The 20,177-nt window shown below is 38.1% G+C and overlaps 1 protein-coding gene across 1 annotated transcript in view; it reads left to right on the top strand.

Annotated features, from left to right (window-relative positions):
• LOC126334821 (arylsulfatase G-like) overlaps window positions 1–16,324 on the top strand; it is a 262,638-nt gene extending 246,314 nt beyond the window's left edge. The window contains exon 10 of the mRNA XM_049997467.1: window positions 15,337–16,324. Within this exon, the coding sequence (XP_049853424.1) occupies window positions 15,337–15,614 (278 nt within the window). The 3' untranslated portion in view covers window positions 15,615–16,324. The remainder of the gene's footprint in view (window positions 1–15,336) is intronic.
• The last annotated feature ends 3,853 nt before the right edge of the window (window positions 16,325–20,177 follow it).

The following is a 20,177-nucleotide window of genomic DNA, read 5'->3' as shown; positions in this document are numbered from 1 at the left end:
ACAAAAGCCTTCGACCCGCTTACCGATTTTACATAAGACCAGAATTTCCTTGGGTTTTCAGCAAGATCTTTTGCTAAGGTATGATGGTGGTAGTGGTTGAATGCTTGGCACATTGCTCTTTTTACAGCAGCACGAATCTATACTAACTTTTGGCTGTCCTCATTCTCCAGATATTTCTTGTACCGCGAGTGCAACTGCCTTTGCTTCCTGAGCATTCTTCGAATTCTGCTGTTAAACCACAATAGCAGCAGCCTCTTTTTCCGCCAGAGAATAATGTTTCTGAGCTGAGTTGAGTGTTTTTGATGCAAAGGCAGAAGGCTGTTCAGGGCCATCTAAATGGCGATGAGCCAGAACTGCCCCCTCCTATCCTGGGAAATGTCCGTGTCCAGGACCAGATGCTTACCAGGCTGAAATGTTGCAAAAAAGCACACTCACAGCTGGAGGACAAATGAAAGGAGCACTTCCTGAGATAGCAGAGCCAAGGGGTGAGTGATAGTAGCTGCTTTGGGAATAAAATTGTGATAGTACTGCTTTGGGAATAAAGTTGTGACAGTATGCCACTTTGCTGAGGAATACCTAAACCTCTCGTAGATAAGTCAGATGGGACATATGTGTAATGAGACAACACATTGCTCCATGAGATGCAAATCCTGCTGGGAAATTTCATGACCCAAATAAACTATGGAAGGCTGGAAAAAGTGAGACTTAGTAAGATTATATCTGAGATCCACAACCTGTAGAACAGAAAAAAAAAAGAACAGAGGTTATGTAGGTGATCCTGTATGGTATTATCTTCACAATAATATCATCAAGACAATTAATGAAATGAGGGACAACCACTGTAACCTTTTCTAAAAAATGTTGAGTGTGGCACACCAGCGACCGCAAGCATTAACTGTTGATACTTATGGAGACTGAAAGGTGTCTTAACCACAAGCAGTGATGCTTCATCCAATTGAACCTGAAGATAGGGTTTGACCAAGAAGATTTTTGAAAAGAATTGACCCCCACACAACTTTGTGACCAACCTCTCTGGGCGAGGGAGGGGTAAGGGTCTATGACTGACTGTGCATTAATAGTTATATTGAAGTTACCAGAGAGAGGAAATTGACTAGATGGCTTCTTTATGATCATTAAGGGTGTAGCCCATTCACAATGAGGAAATCAATCTAATCACTTCCAATGATGTTACGCAATCCAGCTCTGCCTTAAGCTGTCACATAAAGCTAGTGTCTCCAGTTGCACCTGAAAAAAGGAACAGCAGCAGACAGTTTGAGGGCGATGTGTGCTGTGAAACTGTTTGCACAACCTAAACCTGGGGCAAACAGATCCAAAAACCAAGAACACAAGGAATCCAATTCGTGATAAGGTATTTGGTCTAAAACAAAATGCACTGCATCCACATCCACGTGAGGCAAAGGCACCTAACCAAACAGATTTTCGTTACTTGCATCATTAACCTCCAAGTACATAATGGAATGGACAGGTGATTTGTAAACTGTGTCACCTGTGAATTACCTGCAAATAGTGATCTGCTGTTTGTTATAGCTTACCAACCAATGCTGCCGGGCGGAGTGGCCGTGCGGTTCTAGGCACTACAGTCTGGAACCAAGCAACCGCTATGGTCGCAGGTTTGAATCCTGCCTCGGGCATGGATGTGTGTGATGTCCTTAGGTTAGTTAGGTTTAATTAATTCTAAGTTCTAGGCAACTGATGACCTCAGAAGTTAAGTCACATAGTTCTCAGAGCCAACCAGTGCTTGACGCATGCTAACAGTGGTGTTCCTAGCGTCCTAGCATAGCACATGTCTGTGAGTTGAGTAGGAACAGTGGCACCTCCCCCCCCTCCCCCCCCTCCCCCGGTCACATCCCCCAAGTTGATTTGCAGGATTAATGGATTTATTCATAACCCACACTTAAATAAAAAATTGATTCTTGTCTGCAGACAATAGCAAATGCAATTGTGAAACAGTTTTAATATCGATGTCCATTGATTCCTGCAGTGACTCCTTGGGAGGGTGGCAGCGATTGACATACTACTGCTACGTGACCTTTCCTTTTACGTTTATGGCAACAGGACCACTGCTTGTGACAGGCCACCAGCTCATGCTGTACAAGTCAAGAGCACCAAAGGAAGTGACTTTCACTGTTCTTGCGCTGACGATGTTTTGTCCACATCAGCCTGGTTGCCTTGTTTGTACTGTGGCTGCCGCCTCATCCCCCAGTGAGTCAGGCTCCATGAACTGTGCCTACACTATAAGAACAGTGGGGACATCACTCCAAGCCTCTAACTGGCAACCTGTGGAGTGGGAGACATCGAATGACTGTGCAATATTCGAAACCTTTTGTAACATAGGATCTCAAACTGAAAGACACTTTGACACTCTCCTTTACCTGGGATCAAATGAATGGTATCTGCATAAGACTCTGAGACTTAACCATGATACACAGACATTTACGACTGGGGCCTTGAAGCTCAGCCACCCAAGTTCAGTATGATTGTTGTGGCTGTTTGTGAGATTGATAGAATTCAACATATGCAGTGACCTCATTTATGTGATGCATCTGTTGTTGCAGAAATGATCAGATTAAAGCCTCCATGAAGAACTGTATAGCTGAAAAACCATGCACTCTGAAAGACATGAAAATTCAAGCCTCATCACCACCACTTTGGTCTAACTAGGAACACAAGGAAACACAACTGTAAAAGAGATAAAATTTATTAGATCATGGAATGACAGCATTAAGAGTACAATGAAAGTAGTTTATACATCTTGAACACATTCAGCAACTGAGGGCCCTGAGGCTGTATATGCCCTTATAAAGACTCTATACATATCAGGTATGTTTGGTGCATGCATAGTGGGCCTAGTGACAGTGGTTGGTGACTGGCCTGGCCCTGGTGGCAGTCTTGGATAATTTTGCGCACACTGTTTGAATGTCGGTGCGCAGTACGCTTGCTGTAGTGGCCCGATTTACATCTGTGGTGGGTGTAGTAACTAACAGGTTACTACAAGAAGAGCTGCTGTTAGCCAACCAAATATCATATGCTTATTGTCTGTATGCAGGGTGAATGTGCAACATATCCACCATTAAGTTTTGCATAGAAATGTAACTGAAATAAAGTTGATTCAAAGAGATCACAGTTGTCGGGACTCTTTATGAGAGCAAATTATTGTTCTCATGGATAGTCTTGATGTAGTATCATAGATCTTGGACAATGTATTAAGCAAAACATACAGGACAGAATAAAGACAAATGAAAACCAAACCAGATCCAGTTAACAACAAAAGCACAATTCCTGCCATGGAATGCTTGACGAGCTTTGCAGGAACAGTCTCTGTTGCAGACTGATGGTGCCCTTGTAGACTGCAGTACATACATAACCATTTATTCTCAGTGGTTTGCCAATTCTTGTCAATCAGTCCTGGTTTGACACTCCTAAAAATAGTCCAGCTGGATTGAAAGCAGCAAATAAGTCCCAGGAACATGCACAGTCATCATCAGACAGATCCACTAGATGGAGAAGAGGCAGCATCAGTGAATAAACAACAACTGTTTGTGTTCATTGGATCACACCACATGAAGTTCTTTCTGTTATCAGTGCTGACACTGGTGAAACCTTTCAAATCAGATCAATGTCAGACACAGCACCCATAACATAAATTGATCCCCCACCAGGGTTCAAACCAAAAGTGCTATATGGAAAAATACAATAACATCTCTTGGGTATGGAGTTGCAAGTGAATTAATTATTAACTAAACAGACTACCAAGTAATTTCAGAAAATAGTTGCTATTTAGGAAATTTGTGAAAGAGGAACTTTAATCCAGATATTATGCATTAAAGAGCAGTGGCAGTTCATGGGCTTTTACCCTTCGGGTCACTGGAAGATGGACCAAGAAGGTGCAATAAAATGGCTAAAAATGAGAAACATAGTAAATGTTATACAGAAATACACATATATGACATTGATCATTTGTATCAAAAATTCATCCTCCTATCTTTGATTGCAGAGAACATGTGAGTGACGCATTTTTTGAAGTCTGTGATGTTACATATGAGGTGTGGGAGAAAAGTTATGAAATTGATTTTTTAATCTGTTTCACTTTTTATTTTTTTCAAGCAACAGTATTTTCCCCTTCAAAGTAGTTCTTTTCAGCAGCCATACACTGGCAGAGTCATAGTTCACAGTGCTGAGAGATGCTGGTAGGGCCTTTAACATGTCAATCACATTCTTTTGAGTGTATTCCAGAGTCCCAAAATAACATCCTTTTAAGACATTTTTCAGTTTCAGGAAAAGAAAAAAGTTCACAGGGACTCAGATCAGATGAATATGGGGGCTGTGAAACAACAGAAATACCTTTTGATTTCAAAACTTATGTGATAGAAGTGGCCATGACATGGGATATTTTCGTGATACAGCACCCACTTGTCTTTTAAGTCCAGTATCACTCAATTCACCCTTTTTCTGAACCTTTCAAGGACATCTTTGTAAAACATTTGGTTGACAGTTTGCCTGGAGGAACAAGCGCACAAGAGCATGCACACATTCAATATTTTCTTTGATTTTTGCAGTTGAAAGTCTCCCTGAGCAACAGTCATCATCAACATGTTCTCGGCCTTCCAAAAGTGATTTGAGCTAGTGGATAACTTGTGCTCTTGGTGAAGGATGCTCCCCATAGATCAGTTTCAACTTTTCAAAGGTTACACTCACAGATTCCTCGGATTTAACCCAAAACTTGATGGCATAACGTTGCTCTAAATTCTGCTTTTTCATTTTCATAAGGCACAACAAAAACACTACTTTGCTGTTGACACTCTCAAAAATCTCAAGATGGCTGTACAGAGTCCAATCTTGGACTGGGCCTCTGGAAGGGATAAACACACGAATCCGCACAGAACAACACAACATTCCCAGATTGCTTGAAGTGTTGACATTCATAACTTTTCTCATACAGTGGAATAGAATAGAATAGAATGGAATAGAATAGAATATTTTTATTAGCCTTTCAGTATTTTTCATACAATTGGCTTCGTCAGAGTTTTCAGAGGGTTTTAGTTTCAGTACGATATTCAAATAGTTACAGAAACGGGAGAAAAGGAACTAAAGATCTTTTCTTCAGCATTATGTAAAACAATGTTTTATATGATAATTAAATACACACATAATAAAAGAATCACAGTAAATAACTAGCTTATATAATATCAACATTTTCTTCATAACTTAGGTAAAACATTTATTTTGATGATTAGTTTCTAAGAATTCTTCAATTGTACAGAATTCATTGTTTTTTAGCCAGGTTTGCAATGTATTCTTATATTTATTTAGTGGTACTGTACGAGCTGAGCATGGTAACTTATTGAAAAATTTTGTGCTTAAGTACTTATAGTTATTATGGACTACAGCAAGTCTTGTGGTAGGCAAGTCCAGCAAGTGACTGTTTCTTGTACTGTGTGCATGCACATCACATCTCATGTTCAATTTTTTCAGATTTTCTCTCGCATATATTAAACAGTTATATATGTACATGCTTGGCACAGTCATTATAGCAAGAGATTTAAAATAATTTCTGTGGGACTCTCTGGGTGCTAACCCTTACATGCACCTGATTGCTTTCTTCTGCCATCTGAAAATACATTCAGCCCCTGGGGAGTTACCCCAAAGCAATATTCCATGTTGAAGTTGGGAATGAAAAAAAGCATAGTATGAGTGGAGAAGCAATTGCTTGCTCACACTGTTTCTGAATTTATGCAATAAGAAAAGTACTTGTGCTAGTTTACTACATAGATAATTGGTGTGTCCTTCCCATGAGAGCTTTTGGTCTATGATTAGCCCAAGTAATTTCATTGTTTTGTTTTCATTTTTAGTTAGTTTGAGATTAAATATTATTTCTTCTGTTTTTGTTTGATTTATCCACAACTGGTTAGCCTGACACCAATAATTAGCCATTGCATCATTTCTGTATTTTTGTCCAGTACACTCTGTAAGTTCTCTCCTGTACTTATTAATGTCATATCATTAGCATATAGTATGTTCTTACATGGTATGTAATTTGAGAAGTCATTGACATAGACAATGAATAGGAAAGGTCCAAGAACAGAGCCTTGGGGTATCCCTCTTTCTATAGGGAGTCTTTCTGACCTCTGCTATTTGCATATACCTACTGCTTGGATAAGATTTGAATAGACGGAGTGTATCATCTTCAGTGCCATAGTATTTTAACTTTTTGATGAGTGTGTTATGTGACACTGAGTCAAATGCTTTACTTAGGTCAATAAGTGTTCCAGACATTGATACCCTTTTTTCATACCCTTCATAAACATTGCTCACCAAAGCTTCTACTGCTTCTACAGTTGATGGGTGTGACCTGAAGCCAAACTGCTGTTCATTTAAAATTTTGTTGGTTTCAAAATACATGTATATCTGCTTATGCACACATTTTCTACTAACTTGGATATGATTGGTACTATTGAAACGGGTCTGTAGTTATTTGGGAGGTTTCTTTCACCTTTTTTATACACAGGCAATGTAACTGTGAGCTTAAGACAGTTGGGGAACATTCCTTCATCAAGTACTCTGTTTGATAGTGAGAGAAGTGGCATTTTAATTTCTTTTGCTATACATTTTATGATGAAATTACTGAGTCCATAATAGTCTTCTGTTTTGGAATTACTTAATTTGTTTATTGACTTACAAATATCATTTAATGTGATTCAGGTCCAAGTGAACTTCTCACTTCTTGTGTGTTTTGCACAAGTGAGCAATGCTTCTGCTTCAGAGGCAGAATTGGTGGGTGGGGTGGTGACGCTATTTACAAAATATTCATTGAGAATATTGTGCTCAATAGGGATACGCCTTTCTTTATTGGTATTATTAATTTCCCTTTTAATGACAGTCCAGGCAGCTTCACATTTATTTTTAGAATTTAAAATATATTCATCATTCTCATAGCACTTAGCATTTTTTATTTCTAATCTGTAAAGGTTTCTCATTTTAGTGTTATTTTCCTTGTCCCTATCACTGTTATGAGATTAGTCTTTCATAATCATCAGCAGTATTCTGAGTTTGTTAAGTTGTGGGTGTACCACTTGTTAGCATTTTGTTGCTTATGAGTAATATTACTCTGGTACCTTTTTGTTACCAAGGGGCATGTCATGTCTACATTTCTACTGTATGCTTGATCTCTTTCTGGAAAATGGGAAAACATTTATTAATCGTTTTCTTGTTATCCATTACATGAGTCCAATCCATTTCATTTAACTGGTTTATCATGTTGTTTACATTGGATTCACATAGAATTCTATATGAAGGCTGACTTTTCAATTTGAAGCCGTAGGCCTGTGTGATCTGATATTCCTAATGTCTCACTTGATGATGAGAACTGCTACTGTGATTAGATGCCCTTGACCCATAGTACCTAGTAGGATATGGGAAGAGTGCTTTGTCTCAAAAGTTGTCAACTATATAGTAATAATGACTATCTTAAGTTTAATTGTCCACTAAAAGGTTTATGCAAATTATTTTAAGCAGTAATTGCAGAAATAGAATAGTCCTTTGAGAATTCTAAACTCTTTCCCCATATAAAGTAGCTGAAGCTCCATTCATGGCTTGCTGCTTTTGTAAAAAGGGTATATTGCACAAGAACTTTGCAGCAGCAGGTGCAGAAATTGACTCGCATAAATAACCGCCTTATCAGAATTAAGTAAATTCTATGGGATGAGATGCCCTATGAAGTGAACCTGGCCCTAATTGTGTCACAAAATTTTTTGCAGTTAGTATTTAAAATTTCATTTCACACCCATTCTTTATGTCTTTGCATTTGGAAGTTGTGTTAGTGATGTTACCTTAGATGTCCCATATGGAGTTAATGAAATGTTCTACCCAAGGTTATACATCAGTTGGTCAACAGATTGTTTTTGTAACTGACTGTGCAATGTAACAAGTGTTGTATGATAATACAATACAGACAGCCAAAATTGAAACACTGTGTGCTCATAATTTGAAGGAGACCATTCTTGCTTGAGTAATTTAAGGGGCTGCTGATATTTAAGTTAAATCGTCTCCAGGCCTTTTTGAACAATTTTCTGTTTTAGTAGCACAGTCCATAATTTAGAATTCCATGTCATGTTAGAAATATGAGGGACTTATCTGGTCAGTGTGCCAGTCAGCATCTCTGTTCACTTGGATGAATAAAAAAATCTAGGAATCTTATTGAAGTCAAGAAAAAAAAAAACACATTGTAAAATCTAGGTGAGGTATTGGTAATTTAACTGCAGCAAATGAGAAATAACTCCTGTCTAGAGTTGCTGACTAGACTTGTTATTATATAACTTTCAGAAATACAATAGCTTTGTGGAACAATTGACATTGTAGGTATTATAAAACAGTTTAACAGTGGAGACATGGATTAGTTTACAAATATGCTGTGTATCTGTCTCATTAGCTGAATGACTGGAGAGAAGACAAATATCTCTTTTGTGAGGTCCATCTGTTTGAGGGCACATAGAGGCCCTGTAGGACAGTGACCATATTGTTACTCCAGTTCACAGAATAAAAGACACCTCCTGTCCCTGTTCTCGTATTCACCCCTTGATACCAACTCAACAATTAAAATATGGACTTTGGCATTGCACTGCATTCATAGAGTCATGCACAATAGAATTTTGTACCTGGGTTGACCTGAGCAGGTGACAGCCAAGCAATAGATGGTGTGGACATTGGTGTAGTAATTCAAATAAATTACAACATAGTTATCTGACATATAAGTAGATGAATGAGTTAGTTTAAAATCTTTATATTTGCAGTATTTTCTCAGATGCGCGTATTTAGGTGGAGGTTGTCCCACATGATGAATTATTGCTGCTAACAAGTAGAATTGTGTATAGATGTTAGTATATTCTGATAAAAATGCTACATCACATGAAGCAATGAGTAAATTTGCAAAATGAGATTTAGGGAGATAGTTTACAAATAGTTCGATTCAGACGTATGCACCATATAAATCTGTGTCATTGAGCATTTTATAACAGTTTATAAATTTATTATTACAGATGATTTAATAGGAAGAATTGTGGCAGGCGTTACATAAATTTACATATTTCTTCTTGAGAGGTAAATAGATTGTGTTTCAATTCATCTACGATACTATTATTACTACTACTACAAATATCACAATACCATTAACAATATTAATTATTATTATTATTATTATTATTATTATGCCTTAATAATAGAACATAAATAAATTTATTGAAATCTAAAATTGTGCACTTTATAAAATGCAGAATGCTAGTGTCCTATAACTACATTACAGCTACATACATACTCTGCAAGCCACCATATGGATGCATGGGAGAGGGTACCTCATACAATTCCTAATCATTTCCTTTCCTGTTCCATTGCTAATAGACTGCCTGAAAGAAGCTGCATAAATATTTAGTAATATCTTCATAAGATTTCAAAGTGGTGCAAAGACTGATAATTTGCTCTAAATGTTCAGAAATGTAATATTGTGCACTTCACAAAATGAAAAAATGTAGTTTCTATAATTATAGCATCAGTGAGTCACAGTTGGAATTGGCCAACTCATACAAATAACTGAGTGCAACACTTTGTAGGCATATGAAATGGAATGATCATTTAGCCTCAGGCATAGATAAAGTAGCCGGTAGACTTGGTTTATTGATATAATACGGGGAAACACAATCAGTCTACAAAGGTAATTGCTTATAAATTACTCAAGCAACCCATTCTAGAATATTGCTGTAGAGCGTAGCACTCATACCATATACTACCAACAGGTTATATTGAACACATATAGAGAAGAGCAGCACAAATTGTCACTGGTATGTTTGAACCATGAGAGAGTGTCACAGAGATACTGAAGAATAGTCTTGAAGATAGATGTAAACTATCCTTAGGTAGCCTACATACAAAGTGTAAAATTGTCCATGTTATAAAATGCTTTAATTGATTACTCTAAGAATGTATTACAACCCCCTATTGTATTGCTCCCATAGTGATTGAGAGGACAAGATTAGATTAATTACAACATGCACAGAGGTATTTAAAGAATCATTTTTCTAATGCTCCATACATGAATGGAATGGGAAAAACCCTAATAACTGGTGCAGTGGGACATACCCTCTGTCATATACTTGACAGTTTTTTGCAGATTATAGATGTGGATCTAGATTTAGGGAAAAATGACCATGTACATGCCTACATATGAGCCCTAATTTATCTTATCTTCATGGTCCTGACGTGAAATGTATGTTGGCAGCAGTAGAATGTTCTGAAGTCAGCCTCTAATGCTGGTTCTCTAAATTATCTCAATAATATTTTGTGAAAAGAATGGCTTCTTCCCCTCCAGGGATTCCCATTTGAGTTCACAAAGCACCTCCATAACACTCACATATTTACTGATCCTAATGGTAACAAATCTAGCAGCATACATCTGAATTGCATGGATGTTTTTCTTTAATCTCCAAATCTTCAGTGGTGGGGTCCCAAACACTCTAGTGACACTCAAGAATAGGTCATACTAATATTCAACAGGGAGCCTAGAAATGTTGCAACAAACTTCAAGCAGTTGTAGAGGCTGTCTTGAGAAACAAACTAGAGTAGGAACCTGTGTCCAGAGACATCATCCAATGACACTGCATAGCATTGAAGTTATAGGTACTGGTGCTGGCACCTGCCACTTGCCGCAACTTTGGTAGCAAATGTGACTTTCTACACTGATGGATTGTAGGCATAATGTCTGACAATATTGTTTGTTATTCAGTGACTGCGACTGATTTCCACGACTGGCAGGGGAGAATATGGAGCTAGCTGCTGCATAGGCAGGTCTTGTCTCCTGTAAATGTGTTGGTCTGTTACCTTGGTGGATGATGGTTTTAGACACAGATTTCCACCTGCAATTTATTTTTCTCTTTTATACTAAAAACATTAAAGATCTTAGAGGGTTCCAAGAGAAAAATAAACTACAGATGGAAACTACTCTCCAAAGCTGCCATCCACCGAGGCAATAGAGCATTACATTTGTAGGGGACAAGGTCTGCCTATGCAGCAGCTAGCTCCATCTCCTCCACTGGCAATTGTGGCAATCAGTCACAATCACTGAATATCAAACAGCACTGCAAGACGTTCTGCCTATGGTCTGTCAATGAACAAAGTCACATTTGCACTAGTGCCTGTAAGTTAGATGCTCTGTAGCATCGTTGGATGACATTTCTGGGCACAGGTTCTTATCTCTCTACAACCCCTCGAACTTTGTTGGAACATTTTTGGGATACCCTGTATGCATGGTCTCCTATATAGATAAAAGCTACACTTTCCTAAAGTTCTCCCAGTAAACTAAACTCAACCATTCACTTTCCATACTACTGACCTTATGAACTCATTGTATTTCATATCGCTTTGCAATGTTACACTTACATACTTAATCAATGTGACTGTTTCAAGCAGTACACTACCAATACTGCATTTGAGCATTAGGTGCTTGTTTTTTTTTTCTATTTGTGTGCATTAACTTACATTTTTCTACATTTAGACCAAGCTGCCATTCATCATAAAAACTAGAAATTTTGTTGAAGGCATCTTTAATCATCCTACAGCCACTCAGTGGCAACACCTTCCTGTATATCACAGCATCATCAGCTGAGAGCAGCAGAGTGCTCACCCTGTCTTTCAGATCATTTGTGTATGTATGAGAGTTATCCTATCAAACTTCCCTAAGGAACTTCTGAAAATGTCCTTGTCTCTGATGAATATTGACTGTCAAGAATAATGTACTGAGTTCTGCTATAAGGGGCAATCAGAAAGTTTCCATTTGGAGACTGTATGGTCCAGAATTGGTATGTCTATCAAGCAAAATCACCATGAGCATTGAGGCATCATCCCATCAGTGCACCAAGGTGGAGATATCTGTGTGGTAAAACACTGTATCCTGCTGTGTGGAGAAGTCTGTAATTGCCCATTGTATTTCATGATCTGACAGGAATTGTCAACTATTCAAAGCCTATTTTAAGGGTCCAAAGATGTGATAATCACATGGGTAGAGATTAGGATTATAGTGTGGGTGTTTTTGTGTCTCCCACTTGAGATCATGTAACTTCTGCATTACAACATTTTCAGTATGGGTATGCGCATTGTCATGAAGCAGCAGCACCCTTCGGTGCCCTATTCCACAATGGTAGTTTTCGACAGACTCGGCACCCCATTCCACAGTGGTGGTTTTTGACAGACATGCTGCCCTGTTCACATTCTTCATTCTCCGATGAAGGTGTACCAGTGTTTGTCCTTCAGCAGTCAAGAAAAGAATAACACCAAATTTGTCCTGTTTCAATGCATGTGGTAATAATACTGCCATAGTTCATGTTTCTGCATTTACTGTACACATCAGAAAAGCATGAATGCCATACTATTCCCTTGCCGACATGTCGTTACTTATATACCCACATCGAAATTACACCATATTGCATATATGTTGTAGAAATGCTCTCAAATTGAAACATTTTGATTGCCCCTTATACTTAAAAAGTCTATGAGCCACTAAAATATCTCGGAATCTAATCCATATGCTCAGACTTTTGTTAAAATTCTGCAGTACGGCAGCATGTCAATTGCTTTATAGAAATCTGGGAACATGGACTCTTCCTGTTGCCCTTCACTAATGGTTTGCAGGATATCAAATAAGAAAAGGGCAAGCTGTTGTTTACATGAGCAATGTTTTCTAAGTGTTTGCTGCAGAAAATTTGCTATCTCAAGGAAATTTAATATATTCAAACCCAGAATTTGTTCAAGAATTCTGCAGCAAACCAATGTTAAAGATATTGGTCTGCAGTTTTGTGGGTCCTTCCTTTTATCCTTCTTATATACAGGAGTCGCCAGTACTTTTTTTCAGTCACTTGGACCTTTGCATTGGGCAAGAGATTGATGATAAATGCAGGCTAAATAAAGGACCAATGCCTTAGAGTAATCTCTGTAAAACCAAACAGGGATTTCATCCAAACATGGTGGCTTATTTGTTTTCAACTGTTTCATTTGCTTTCCTACACCAGAGATCCCTACTACTATACAGGAGTCTGTCTAATGGTCAAACTACAGTACGTTTGAAACTTCCTGGCAGATTAAAACTGTGTGCCCGACCGAGACTCGAACTCGGGACCTTTGCCTTTTGCAGGCAAGTGCTCTACCAACTGAGCTACCGAAGCACGACTCACGTCCGGTACTCACAGCTTTACTTCTGCCAGTACCTCGTCTCCTACCTCGCGAAAGGCAAAGGTCCCGAGTTCGAGTCTCGGTCGGGCACACAGTTTTAATCTGCCAGGAAGTTTCATATCAGCGCACACTCCGCTGCAGAGTGAAAATCTCATTCTGGATACAGTACGTTTGTTCAATTCTCCTGTGTGACTGATGTCTTAAACACAAAATTTAAAACTTTCTGTTTTCTATCTTCTGTTGACATGCCATACTGGTCAATGAGTGACTTGTGTAGTGATTGTACTTAGGGTCAAGTTTCTTGAGTTTTTGGAGAGATCCTTTACTAAGGTATGAGACTGGGAGTTGTATGCTTCACACGTCGCTCGTCTTTAAGGCGAATGAATTTCTTCTAACTTTTTTCTGTTTGTCATCTGCACATTCTTTTTGATCCTAGAGCACAAAAGTCTCAACTCCCTCAGCATTTGTTGCATTTTGTTGCTAAACCACAGTGGATCTTTCCCACCCTTAACCAAAGTATCTGGCACATACTTCTCCAGAATGCAATTTAAAGCCAGTTTTAAACTTCGCCCAGAATTCCTCTACATCCATCATTTGGAAACTAAGTGAAGTTGAATGCTAACAACTGCTTATTCGCTTTTTATAGCTAAAACACTCTCCTAGCCTTCACAGTGGATTTATTAACTTTAGTAAGCATCATCATTATGATGACATTATGATCTCTAATCATGATCTCTAATCCCAGTCACTATACTGACACCGTAAATGAGGTTGGGCCTGTTTGAAGCTGCCAAGTCTGTGCGCTGTCAAACTAGCTGCTCAATACAGTTTTCAGAGATAGTGTCCAAACTTTCTTGAGAAGACCGTCTGTCCATAACACCTGCAATGAATTCATACATGTCCCAGTCTGTACTCAATAGGTTAAACTCACCTCCAACTCATGTGAAATAATCTCAGTATTTCCCCACTACTGAGTGTAGACTTTCTTTGAATGATTCTAAAACTATCACAGTGTAGTATCAATGAGCTAAATTGGAATCAGTCAACTTATAAATATATGAGTGAAACAATTCGTAGGGATATGAAATGGAATGATCACCTACGCTTAGTTATGGGTAGGACAGAAGGACACACTTTGGGGTTCATTGGTAGGATACTTGGATCCCCTGGTGGAAAATACTGTTTCCATATTTTTAGTAACCCTACTTGATGTGCAAATGGAAGATATAGATGTATCAGTGTGTGTAACAGCATCCATTTCCAGTGATGATACATAAAGCAGGAAAGCTACTGACATCAGAGGATGGTCATGTGAACTTTTGTAGTTGGCACATATAAGGCCATCCTGTGGCTGACTGACTTCCAGTTGCTATTATCTGACTTTGTCTCTACAAGTGAACTGTGACTGCTGCTGCTGCTTACCTTAACCAAATTAGGCTTGTACTGTTTAGTGCTTTTGATGAGCACGTGATTCCTGCCACCCCAAGACTGACTAGAACTTTGTTAAATGTTATAATGTCCATACACATGCCTGAAAATGAGTAGTTCTTGAACTTACATAAATTTCATTAGAAGCTGGTGCACATTAATTTATATCAGAATGTATAACTTATCTTAATTTCCATCAAGAACTACTATAGTTTGGTTTTGTGAACAACTGATAATTTTGTCTTTTGTTCAAAAAATGTTTCAAATGGCTCTGAGCACTATGGGACTTAACATCTATGGTCATCAGTCCCCTAGAACTTAGTACTACTTAAACCTAACTAACCTAAGGACATCACACACATCCATGCCCGAGGCAGGATTCGAACCTGCGACCGTAGCAGTTGCGCTGCTCCGGACTGAGTGCCTAGAACCGCTAGACCACCGCGGCCGGCTTGTCTTTTGTTACAGAAGTCACAATATTATCTTCCTCTGTACACTATTTAAGATTTTTCATTCTTGCTAATGAATATCATTTATTTCTTATTGTGTACAATTATTCAGCTTGTTTCTAAGTGTTTCTTTATTTTTCCACCAGTTATAAGTTGACTGGAACGCAACATGTAGACAGTAAAAAAGTCATAATCAAGTTGTAATTAATTGTTGTATATTTTCAATTTTCAGGTGGCACTCTAGACTGTGATTACAAAATTGGACCTGTGAGGTCTCATTTTTCATCCCCGTTGGTGTTCAACATTAAAAACGATCCCGAGGAAAGCTTTCCATTGGCTGTAAATACCACAGAGTGGTTGTCAGCAGTACAAGCAGCTGAAGAGGCACTGGCTTGGCTGGAGACGAGTCTGCAACAAGACAATACCAGTACTGTCAATTATACTACTGATTCCAGTGCCCAACCATGTTGTAACACAGAGAGCACCATTTGTCGCTGTCCTTGGGACTGATTTTTTTGATTATGTTAAACTGAAGTATTTGATGATGGAGAGCAGTATTCTGGAACATGTTTATATGTTTATTTCACTTAATTATGTACCATTAATGTTGAGAATCATGAATGGAAACACAAATAACAATAATGTGATACATGGTAATATGATTTAGAGAGTTACAAATGTCTGCTACCACGCTCATTCACAAAACTGTTAATAATTAAAGATGAGGAGAATTATTTCCTTTTATGAGCATTTAGCCTGCTGTAGATTAAGTATGACATTGTGATTCTTACTTCAGAACTATACAGAAATGATAGAAAGTGTGAGTGCCCCTGTGATTTTAAGATTTATTATGTCAGTAGCAGATAGCAGTACCTACTAATGTTTAACAAGGGTAAGAAACCCCCATATGAGATTCCTTTTTTGTATGTTATAAAATGTTAAATAGATGTAACTTTTTAGGTAAAAATATTTAACCAATCATACCAGGACAGGTCAGGTCCATTTGCGTGACTGTGGACTTCTGGTAACAAACATGTTTATTTTATTTCAGCCCTGTTAACATAAATAGACAGTAGCCAATAGTTACCTGAAATTAATTTTCTTTTCTTATGAGAATGGATTCTGTTTTCTTCTTTTGTACTGATTGTGGTGTTGCATACAGAACTATCATCCAAATAAATTTTTCGCAACTGACCTCTAAGATGTGTTCATCAGTTGAAGGTGTTGCACCACCTTGGAAACACATATTTTGTTTTGCTGTATCATTAATCAATAATGACTCAGTGAATATACACAATGCATTGAAATGAAGCAGTGGGCCAACTTGCTTCATAACTTGGACATAATACAAAAATGGTTATAAAATAGTACAAAACTGTGTTCTTATTATATTTTTGGGATTGTTGATAATGAATCTGATGTTGGAACTAGAAAATTTAAAATGGAGTTACAATATGGTGGATCAAAATTATGAATTTTGCAGATGTGGGTAAACTTCGGGTATAAGGCCTCTTCAGGTCACTGATAATGAATGAGAAGTCACAATTGCTGTTTTGAATTGTTTTATTTGATCATTTACATTTTTCAGTCCAAATCATAGTCACATTCGTCACTTGTATCACTATCGCTGTTAGAAGAGTCACTATTGAATTGTCCACTGGGAGATGGTTCAAAAAGCAGATCTGTTACCTCAGGTAGCATCAGTTTGTCCCCATCAAGTGTAATTTTCTTTAAGCTTGAGATGAGTGGATCCAAAGACACCTGAAATCATGTCATTTTCTCATAGGAATATTTCTATAAAATCTTCTTGGTAACACCAAATATCATTATTCCAAGTTTCCAGCACATCTTCAGATGCTCAAGGAATTGGCAATGGAGCAGCTTTTGTTATGGCATATCTGTGAATGAAGACTATGTAGACTTTTGTTGGCTCTGAGTACAGTGGTATAAATTCACATACCATTTGGCCACCTTCAAGCAGTACGTTTTAAAATTTTGAAATTAATGGCACATTCACTTGATATTGTCTACATGATCACTTTGCTCTTAACCATAAACTCCTCATAAGTCACCAACATTTGTGCAGTTAAGGGTACAACACCAAAAATGACTAGTAGTATTACCATCATTTGTCATGGATGATCACTGTTTGGAAAAGTCAATCAGCAAACCAAAATTGTATTTGACATTCATTTTAATTTTCACTTTTCATACTGTGACAGCAGGACCTGGCGAAGATCACTTCTAGATGTGAGGAATAAAATAGGAGCAGATGTTGGTAGCGACCAACCTTATGCTAGCAACAATCCATCTAAAAATAACTGCACGCAAGAGACATCGCAGGCAGAAAAGGATTAATTGTAATTTTTGAAAGTTGGACAATACAAAAGTCTGAGAGGAAATTTTGATCCAGCTGAAAAATCGTTTTGAAGTGCTTAGCAGAGGAATCAGAGAGAACAACATTGAGTGTCAATGGGATGTGGTGAAAACAACCTATGCACAGACTCCCGAAGAAATTCATGTAACAAAGGACCACGGCAGACAAGACTGGATCTCTGGTCATACTTGGGATGCAATACAGCAGAGGAGAATGACAGAACTCCAGCTAAATTGCACACAGACAAGGGAAGTAAAAGAAGAAATTCAACAGGAACTCTGCATATTAAATAGGATGGTGAAGAGGAGTTTCAGAAAAGATAAGAGAACCTTCATCAATAATGTTGCAGCTAAGGCAGAGGCAGCACCCAACAGAGGTGATATCAGGATAAGGAAACTGTCGAATAAGAAATTTGTGGGTGATATGCAAATCAAGTACAAGAAGGAAAACTATTCACAACTAGAGAAGACGATGTGCACAGGTGGAAATGACATGTTGAGAACATTCTGGACTGTGAAACTACAGAAGAAAATGTAACTCAACTGAATGTGGACAAGGAATGACTCCAACAAGATATCTCAATTAATGTAGAACCACCATCCAAAGAAGAAATAGCTAAAGCAGCCCAACAAATAAAAAATTGAAAAGCCCCAGGCCTGGACAACATCAGTCCAGAGTTACTCAAAGTAGATCCCTCTATAACAGCAGAAATTTTACATTCACTCCTGACAGCTATATGGATGAATGAAACGTATGTTATAGTACTGAGTGATTGGAACAGAGGCTTACTCATCAAGCTCGCCAAGAAAGAAGACCTACAGTGTATCGGTCTGTGATAATTGGAGAGGCTTCATCCTGCTGTCAGTTCCAAGCAAGATCTTCTCATGAATAATCCTAAATAGGATAAAAGAATAGCTGGACAAGGAAATAAGAAGAGAACAAGCAGGATTCAGGAAAGGTTACTCTTACATTGACCAGATAAATATCTTGAGAATAATAGCTGAACATTCATATGAATATCAGTTGCCACTTTACAAGCTGTTTGTAGACTTTGAAAATGCCTTTGTCAGTGTAATTAGAACAACAATATGGAACTCACTGCAAAATTTTGGAATTCCCAAGAAAATAATTGCTCTTGTCAAGTGCATGTATGAAAATGGCACACGCCAAGTTCAACAAGGTCTGCTTTCAGATCCAATAGCAGTGAAAGCAGGAGTTAAACAAGGCTGTATGCTCTCACCAATATATTTACATAGTACTGAATCTTGTAATGATGCAAGCAATGGATTACATGAGAGGAACAAAATGGAGCAACGGAACACATTGAAGACCTAGATTTTGCAGATGCCCTTTGCCTTCTATCTCACAGCCTCAGTGACATGAAAGAGAAATTAGAAGATCTGAAATCTGTGGCAAAGAAAGTCAGTTTGAAAATTAATGCCCAGAAAACAAAAGATATGTGGGCAAATGATAACAACATCATAGAGCTTAAGCTTGAGAGCCAGGCAATCAAAAGGGTCAATAAATTTTGCTACCTTGGAAGACTGATTCTACCATGTGGTGGTACAACAGAGGACTTTAACAGCCTCATCAACAAAGCCAAAGGCACTTTTACAACTCTTCACTCTATCTGGAGGTCGAAGGAAATAACATTGAGGACCAAAATGTGCATATTTGAAAGTAATGTAAAATCTGTGCTTCTGTATTGACCTGAAATGTGGAAAGTGACAAAGCAGCTAATCCATAAGCTGCAGATATTGAGCAACACATGTCTGAGGAACATCATGGGGGTATGGTGGTCAAATGTCATCACTAACAAAACATTCTGGGAAACAGCCAACCAGAAGCCAATTGAGCTGCAAATAATAACCAGGAAGAGGTGATAGTCAGGACATACACTTACAAGACCAAACGAACATATTATGAAGGAAGCACTTGATCAGATCCTGCAGGGACGACGGTAGGTGAGGCAGGCCCAAAATGATGTGTAGATGATCATTTGAAGCAGAAAGTTAATAGCAAGGAATAGGATGGGAAGAAGTGAAAATACCGGCAGAAGACAGAACAAGATAGCAATCATTTGTTGCAACCCTATGCTCCACATGAGGATTCAAAGGAATTAATAATAATAAATATATAGTGACGTGCTGTTTCTGCTCCACAGATGATGCCTACAATGTTTCCTTCAATTTGTCATTGCCGTTCTTGTAAACTGCACCATGAACCTTATGCAGACATGGAGTGAAGATTCCCCAAGACTAATGTTAGCAGAATTGATCTCTTTATCCATGAGCGAATCAATGTTATCAACTTGTTTTGATTCTTTCTTACAAATATAACGACGTTGAGCTGATCAAATGTGTTTCACTTTGCTGTTGACCACAGTGAAAGACAACTGATTTTTAAGCACTATATTTCTGTAACTGACAACAGTATGGAGCAGAACAAGAAATTCAGGCTGGTTTTCAAGATATTATTGTTTCTCAGTGTGGATATTTCAGAGATTCTTTCAAAAATTGCAGCCTTAGCAATCTGCAAAAACACATCAATTGTGGCTTTAAGTTTCTCCAAATAACATTTTTATTGCTCTTGCCAGACATCACAGTAAGATCCAAAGGTACAACTGAAATGAAGAACACATGCATACATGGTTGCTGTTCTTGTTGCAGTAGATCCATCAAAGCCCTACAAACTGA

The sequence above is a fragment of the Schistocerca gregaria genome, chromosome 2 (assembly GCF_023897955.1).
Source record: "Schistocerca gregaria isolate iqSchGreg1 chromosome 2, iqSchGreg1.2, whole genome shotgun sequence".
NCBI lineage: Eukaryota > Metazoa > Arthropoda > Insecta > Orthoptera > Acrididae > Schistocerca > Schistocerca gregaria.
The sequence above is the reverse complement of the archived record's forward strand: the minus strand, read 5'-3'. Positions and strand labels throughout refer to the sequence as shown.